The 7,956-nt window shown below is 47.7% G+C and overlaps 1 protein-coding gene across 1 annotated transcript; it reads left to right on the top strand.

The window, feature by feature from the left end:
* Positions 1-1,046: 1,046 nt before the first annotated feature.
* LOC142047580 (phospholipase A2 inhibitor NAI-like) lies at positions 1,047-6,053 on the top strand. The gene is made up of 6 exons (XM_075071396.1): positions 1,047-1,095; positions 1,619-1,723; positions 4,037-4,189; positions 4,581-4,721; positions 5,364-5,469; positions 6,014-6,053. The coding sequence occupies exons 1-6, from the start codon at positions 1,047-1,049 to the stop codon at positions 6,051-6,053; spliced, it is 594 nt and encodes a 197-aa protein (XP_074927497.1).
* The last annotated feature ends 1,903 nt before the right edge of the window (positions 6,054-7,956 follow it).

The following is a 7,956-nucleotide window of genomic DNA, read 5'->3' as shown; positions in this document are numbered from 1 at the left end:
CCTCCTTGTCTGTAAACAGAGTGCTGGATCGCCGCATACGAGAGCAGCCTGCTTTGTCTCCCTCTGTTTAAGGAGCAGCCTGCTTTGTCTCTGTTTTTTTGGATCTTACGTGTTATTCTTCTGAAGTGTCAAAAAAAAAATTGTGTTACGCTGCAACCTTCCAGTAGGAATATTTGATATTTGTGTCCACATTCTCCGTGGGAGTGCCGGGAATGTACCAACTACAAATGGGTCAGAATTGTGGCTACCCCAGAACTGTGGCAAATGGCTCTGAGGTTCCACCAACCCTGTGAATTGGATCATGCATGGAATCATCAAATCATAGGACTGGAAGGGACCTCGAGAGGTCATCTACTCCTATCCCCTGCACATATGGCAGGACTAAGTATTATCTAGACCACGGGTTGGCAACCTGCGGCACACGGCCCATCAGGGTAATCCGCTGGCAGGCCACAAGACATTTTCTTTACATTGACTGTCTGCAGGCATGGGCCCCCGCAGCTCCCAGTGGCCACAGTTTGCCATTATCCAAACCACTGATGAAGATATTGAGCAGAAGCAGATGCAGAACTGATCCCTGTGGGACCCCACTCGTTATGCCCTCCCAGCATGACTATGAACCACTGATAATTACTCTCTGGGAATGGTTTTCCAACCAGTTTTGCACCCATCTTATAGTAGCTTCTTATAGGTTGTATTAACCCTAGTTTTTTTATGAGAAGGTCATGCCAGACAATATAAAAAGCTTTACTGAAGTAAAGATATACCACATCTACCACTTCCCCCCTATCCACAAGGCTTGTTACCCTGTCAAAGAAAGCTATCAGGTTGGTTTGACACGATTTGTTCTTGAGAAATCCATGCTGACTCTTACTTATCACCTTATTGTCTTCCAGAGGTCTGCAAATTGATTGCTTAATGATTTGCTCCATTATCTTGTGCAATCTCTCGTCTGATCTCATTTCAGCCCATCTGTGATAAATCTTCCAGGAAGAGATTTGGCTGCATCCGAGACCCCAGCACTGAACTACTGGTTCCCCATCACCATGAAGGCTTCTCTTGCCGTCTGCATCTTCGCTGCTCTCCTGGCTACGGGTGAGTCAGTTCTTTTCCTACAGGGTCCAAAGTTCTGATTTCTCCCATGTAACAAAAGTCCAGTGCAGCCTGTTGTATGAAATGGTTTATTAAAGAACCAAAGAGAAGCAACAGAATAACAGGGGCCAGGTCTGAATGAAAACAGCTCCCAAGGAGATGCCTGGAAGTCCCAAGTTCCCATGGCGATGAATGAACCAATCCTGGAACTGGGAGGCAATGGTTATAGTTGGAATCCCTGAAAACATGCCTTGTCTGGTTACATTCCCCAGCTGGCCAATGAATGAGGAGATTTTGGAAAGAGGATCTTCCACTGTGAGTTTGTCTGGAAGGAACCAGATTTGAATCTGAGTAACGAGACCGCAAGACACTAGGAACTGGGTTTCTGTCTCTTCCCCAGCTGGGGTCTGTTGCCGTAGCTGCACTGGAGTCAGTGGGATCAGATCCCCACCTGGTGTCAACCAAATTCAGCGGAAGGCGAGGGAGGGACAAAGCCAGGTGGCTCACGTTCTCTCTCTGTCTCTAGGGTCCTGTCTGGAGTGTGAGGTTTGCGAAGGACCAGGAACCAGCTGCTCGGGCACCGTACAGACCTGCGCCGCTGGGTTTGACTCTTGTGGCATCATTGTGATAGGTGAGCTGGACCCTAACCAACCTGAGTGAGGGAACAGGCTGAGGAGCCAGGACACCTGGGTCCTCTCCTAGTCCCAGCTCTGGGAAAGGAGTGTAGTGGATGGGTCTGAGAAGTGGTTAAGGAGTCAGGACGCCTGGGTTCTATGCTGGAGCCTGTGACTAGCTCCACAACGGGGCCTTAGGCTCAGCATTGCGATGACGAACCTCCAGTGTCATCTGGGTCAGGGCCCAAGTCCCCCCATGGCTCATGGGGAGAGGGAGATGCCTGAGGATGGGATCGACAAGACAGGCACGCGCCTAAGCCATCCAATAGGAAATGCTAAGGAAAGGGGTGTGGCCTAAGCCCCGCGCCCAGGATTTCAACATCTAAGTCTGGGCTGCAGGGAGGTGCCCAACTCTGCTTGGAATCCGCAGCTGGGAACCCCTCATCGGGAGACAGGGTGTCTAAATCTCATCAGTTCTTCTTTGCAAAAGATAGCGAAGGAGTAGGGGCTGCTTGAGACGTCAGCAGCTGAGGTGCTTAGCTGAGACATGGAAGAACCAGCTTCAAATCTCCCCACCCTTCCACGGGACTATGGAGAGGGTATCTCTGAATCCCTCTTCTTGCAGCCGTTCCATTCAGGTTAAATATTTCAGCTTGGCAGAATTTGATTTTTACTTTGTCATCATTTTGACAATGTTGATTTTTAAGCATTTTTTAATCCATTGAAATTTTCACACTTGCAGGAAATGATGGGCACGGGGGAGGCGGATTCAGACAATAATGATTTAATGGCAATAGCTGATGGAATTCAAAAAGGCAAAGCTTTCTAACCTTTAAACCACCAACTCTCAACATCACGTGTCCAATTATACCGAGGAAATAGCCTTCAATCCAACTCTGACATGTTCTCAAGCAGCATTTCTGCTACTTGGCCAATCTGTACATTTCAATCATCATTGATGGGAATATTGGGTTGGTTTGTGGGTGTTTGGTGAAATCAACCTTTACCGACACGTACGGAGAAAAACCTGACTCTGCCAAGCCTATAAACACTGGGATGTGAACTGGACTCTGGCTGCGCCACACACTGGGTTGCGCTCTGAGCATTGGACTGTTGGGCATAAGGGACATGACAAATTGCACCTCCTGTGTTTGTGTTTTGTGGGGGGCCAATCATGTAGCCCATCTCAGAGGCTGTCCACTGGATCAGGTCCCAGAGCTGAGATAGGCAGGGGAACACCTACTGTGAGGTCCTGCCAAGGCTGAGCCATGAGCTGGGTGCCGGGTGTTAGGATTTAGGCAGCTGTGTGGTTACTCACCAGGAGAAATTCAGGGACTTAAGGACCGTTGTTTTCTATTCTTTGTTCCCTGCCTTTTAACTGATTACCGATCCATGAGAGGGACCTTCCCACTTATCCCACGACAGCTCACTTTGCTTAAGAGCCTTTGGTGAGGGACCCTGTCAAAGGCTATCTGAAAATCTAAGTGCACCATATCCACTGGATCCCCTTAGTCCACATGCTTGTTGATCCTCTTCAGAGAATTCTAGTAGGTTGGTGAGACATGATTTCCCTTTACAAAAACCATGTTGACCCTTCCCCAACATACTGCACTCATCTTTGTTTTGGACAATTCTGTCCTTTACTTAGGATGACGATACACCCTGTTTTGGCCAGGACAATCCATTTTTTAAGCCCTCTCCCCACCATCCTTGATCAGTTGGCAAAACCAAATGGGACAAATGCCCCCCTTTGTCAAAAAATTGGGGTGCAGAAGAACATATGTGGGGGCTACCAGGGATGCCACCCATGCACAGAAGGAGAGGCTGGGATCAAGCAGGTGCAGGCAGGGCTTGAGTGAGCAGTAACACAGCCCCATGGGGGGAAAGGGGGCAGGGCTCAAGTGAGCGGCTCTGACCAACCCTGCGCAGGGCGGTGGAGAGGGGAGGTTCGGCTCAGACTAGCACCACATCGCTTCCTATTTTCCCTGGGGGAAATATGGTCTCCCTATCTTTACTACAGTTTCAACCACTTTGTCTGGTACTGGCGTTAGACTTACCAACATGTAATTTCCAGGATTGCCTCTGGAGCCTTTTTTAAAAATCTCAGTTACATTAGCCACCCTGTGATCATCTGGTCTAGAGTCTGATTTAAGTCATAGGTTACATACCACAGTGAGTAGCTCTGCAATTTCATATTTGAGTTCTTCAGAACTTCCTTCCACCTCTGTGTGCCTCAGTTTCCCCATGGGCAGAGTGAAGCTAATGGCACATGGAGGATGGTGATGGGGTGAGAGTGAAAGGGGAATCAATCTCTGTCTTCTCTTGTGCAGTGGGAATGAATGAAGAGACTGTTAACAAAGGCTGTTTGACATCTAGTGAGTGTAAAGCCGGCCCCTTCACTATGTATTTTGGGGATGGATTGACAGTAAGGAAGGGCATCGCCTGTTGTTTGGGAGATGCCTGCAGAACAACAACCGTTACAGGTACGTCTCCCCATCTCCACCTCTCCTCCCCATCCCCTGTACCTTCTGCTGCCTGGAACCTGCCCCACGTTAGCTTCCTGAGCGTGGTCCTCCCGCCCTGCAGGGGGCGCCCCATGGAATAGCATTGATCCCCTGGCTGGCTGGAGTTTAGTGGGCGGGGCTCTAGGCTCCCACCAGGTGTGAACCCAGCTGACCCCACCCAGGGGGGGTCCAGGGCTCCCTGCTGCAAACCCCTCCCCCGTCCCTGCTGCCCCCAGCATCCCCAGAGCTACAGCTCCCCCTGCAGGGGGCACCCAGGGCTGAGCTGTGCAGCCCCCAGCTGCTCCCCCTGCCCCAACGCCTCCTGGGGCTCGTCCCCCGAGCTGACTGCGTTTGCTCCACTTCTTCCCAGTGCCCCCGGCTGACCCCAAACCCAATGGCCGGCGCTGCCCAGCCTGCATCTCTGTGTTGTATGCTCCGTGCAGTGAAGAGACCATCCAGTGCACTGGATCCAATACCCGATGCATCGAGATCACCGAAACCGGAACATTTGGTAACTTCCATTCATTTATTCTGTACTTATTTTTCCTTTGTTGTTTAATTAGGTCACAGTTCAGGGCAAGTGCATCTGTGTTCCCCCTCCGGGGTCCCTCAGGGCTCCTACACTGGGCTCTCGGCTACTCAGCTCTCAGTTCCCTTTGGGGGACGTGTGTCTCTCTCCCTGGTGACCGGGGAGGTATTTAAGGTGCGTTAGCCCCAGCAAACCAGACTGCCTAAGGGGCCAGAGTGTGCGCTGTGCAGTCTCCACTGGGGGGTTGAACAGCATCATGGCCCAGAGCTGTGAGCTACCCCACAGCGTGTCCTAAGCCAGCACCTTCATTCCAAAGGGGAGAAAATTACAGAGAAGCCGCAGTTTAAAAACAATGAAAGGACCTGCAGGCTGGAAAGTTTCCCTGAGGTCACCCCACCTTCAGCCTTGGGGTTACCGGTTCATAACAGTCTCAACATTAGAACCCCGATGACTAGCTCAGTTGTTCCTTCCTACAGCTTGGATCTTTGTTCTTAGCCTCATGTCCCAGGGGATCAGCAGACAAAGGGGCTTCACAAGGCTGGTTTGGAGTAACCGGGGCTGGGGAATGTGCATTAGCCTCACCCTAGAGATTCCCCGGGAAAACCACTTCCCATTTGTTCCCAGAGTCCATCTCTGGCTGGCACATGGTTCAGTACAGGCCTCTGGACTCCCAGGTCTCACATCTGCCCCAAACTCCTACTCTAGGACAGGATGTTGTGGGCTCTGCTGGGTAAAAGATATTGGCTGGAGATCAGGACACCTGGATTCTATTCCTAGCGCCGGCTCCTGTGTGACCTAGGGCGAGTGGCTTCCCCTCTCTTTGCCTCTATTTGTCCTCCCACCTTTTGCCTATATAGAGTTTAATCTATAAGCTCTTTGTGGTAGGGAGTGGTTTGGGAGCCTCTGGTGCGCCAGGCGCTGCACAGACCCCGACCGAGATCAGAGACCCTCATTGTGCCAGGCACTGCACAAGTTCCTAGTGACAGTTCTTGCCCCAAAGTGCTTTTAATCTAAACAGGCAAAAGAAGGCACATTCTCCCTGTTTTACAACTGGGGAAACTGAGGCACATAGCAATGAGGTGACTTGCTTGAGGTCACACAGGAAGGCTGTGGCAGAGCTGGGAATTAAACCTAGTTTTGCAGAGTCTCCAGAAAACCTCTTAGAAATCCCACTTTGGAGCAGAGGAGAGGCAGGGGAGGCCATTGTGTCCCAGAACAGTCAAGGAGTGGATTTGCTCCCTGACACCCGTCACCTGCTTTTCCTTCCCATGCAGGTGGAATGACCTCATCGTTGACCATGAAGGGCTGCGCTAGTGAGTCTTTCTGTGCACAGACTAAAGCAGGTGCAGGGACCTTGGCAGGGCTCAGTGGGGCTCTAACTCTGAAATGCAAAGCACCTGGCACAGCTCCGGGACCCGCCGGGCTCCTCATCCCAGCCGTCGCTGGGCTGCTCCTGCTGAAGGTTTTTTCGTGATTCCCCACCCCAAACAATGGCCACAGTGCACTCAATGATATCCCCGCCACTTGCATCTGCCTCTCTCTGCAGCCGCTCTCCCCTCCCAGGGGCTCTGGGCTCTCAGCCGGATTTGCTTCCCCTCTGTATTGTTGCACTGAATGAAACAAACCAGAGACCAAATTCTGTGGAGATTTTAATTGATTTTGATGGGCAACATTTTAATTTTAGTGGGTGGGGCTGTCAAGAAGCTGCTTCAATTTAGAGTGACCCCAAGGGGTGAAATCAGGCAGCATGGGCCAGAAGTTACAATTCTCAGTAAAAAAATCTTTTTATATCTAGGCTTGGTCGAATCTCTTTTCTTTTTTTTTTAATTTCAATCGATAATATCAATGTTTATTTTTAAATATTTTTTCTATTTTTTATCCATTTAAATTTTCACAGTTGTGGGAAATCATGGCAGGTGGCAGTAATGATTTAATGAACTGAGATTCAAAAGTTAAAGTTTTTTAACCATTAAAAGACAAACTGTCACTATCTCCTGTCAAAATATGCAAAGCAAATATCCTAAAAATAAAGTCTAATAAATTCTCAATGAGCATTTTTCTTACTATGCCAATTGGAAAATTTTATTACTGGTGCAAATATCTATTCATTGAGTTTAGAAGTTATGCGAGGATTAAAAAAACCCAAACAGTAAATATTTTGTTGTTTGAAAGTTATATTATGTTTCCTCTCTTGAAAAGCATATTACATGTTTGACGTTTGGATTTAAAATCATTACTTTTACTGGACTTATTTAAACACCTTTATTTTTAGCATTGTGGTACTTGGTTTATTATTAGAGTTGTCAAGCAATTAAAAAAATAATCACAATTAATTGCACAATTTAAAAAAATTAATTGTGATTAATTGCGTGATTAATCACACTGTTAAACCATAATAGCATACCGTGTGTTTAAATATTTTGAGATGTTTTCTACTTTTTCAAATATATTGATTTCAATTACCACACAGAATACAAAGTGTGCAGTGCTCACTTTATATTTATTTTTGATTACAAGTATGTGCACTGTAAAAAGACAAAAGAAATAGTGTTTTTCAATTCAACTAATACAAGTACTGTAGTGCCATAAGAACATAAAACCAGCCAGGCTGGGTCAGACCAAAGGTCCTTCTAGCCCAGTATCCTGTCTTCTGACAGTGGCAAATGCCAGGTGCCCCAGAGGGAATGAACAGAACAGGGAATCATGAAGTGAGGCTAGAGACACCATCCCTGCCCATCCTGGCTAATAGCATTGAGGGACCCATCCTCCATGAGATTATCTAGTTCTTATCTGAACCCTGTTATAGTCTTGGACTTCACAAGATCCCCTGGCAAAGAGTTCCACAGGTTGACTGTGCGTTGTATGAAGAAATACTTCCTTTTGTTTGTTTTAAACCTGCTGCCTGTTAATTTCATTTGGTGATCCCTAGTTCTTCTGTTAAGAGAAGGAATAAATAACACATACTTATTTACTATATCCATGCCAGTCATGATTTTATAGACTTCTATCATATCTCCCCTTAATCGTCTCTTTTCCAAACTGAAAATTCCCAGTCTTACTAATCTCTCCTCATACAGAAACCATTCCATACCCCAGATCATTTTTGTTGCCCTTTTGTCTTAGCAATTGGCTGAACAAGAAATAGGACTGAGTGGACTTTTAGGCTCTGAAGTTTTACACTGTTTTGTTTTTGAGTGAAGTTATGTTACAAAAAAAT

This window comes from Chelonoidis abingdonii, chromosome 11, assembly GCF_003597395.2.
Source record: "Chelonoidis abingdonii isolate Lonesome George chromosome 11, CheloAbing_2.0, whole genome shotgun sequence".
Classification (NCBI taxonomy): domain Eukaryota; kingdom Metazoa; phylum Chordata; order Testudines; family Testudinidae; genus Chelonoidis; species Chelonoidis abingdonii.
The sequence above is the reverse complement of the archived record's forward strand: the minus strand, read 5'-3'. Positions and strand labels throughout refer to the sequence as shown.

What these genes read in the sequence shown, in the direction of transcription:
- LOC142047580 (XM_075071396.1), top strand. Translation starts at nt 1,047, where the DNA reads ATGAAGGCTTCTCTTGCCGTCTGCATCTTCGCTGCTCTCCTGGCTACG. An exon ending in CGCTGCTCTCCTGGCTACGG is followed by an intron (nt 1,096 to 1,618) that starts GTGAGTCAGTTC and finishes CTCTGTCTCTAG; the next exon opens with GGTCCTGTCTGGAGTGTGAG. An exon ending in CAGAACAACAACCGTTACAG is followed by an intron (nt 4,190 to 4,580) that starts GTACGTCTCCCC and finishes ACTTCTTCCCAG; the next exon opens with TGCCCCCGGCTGACCCCAAA.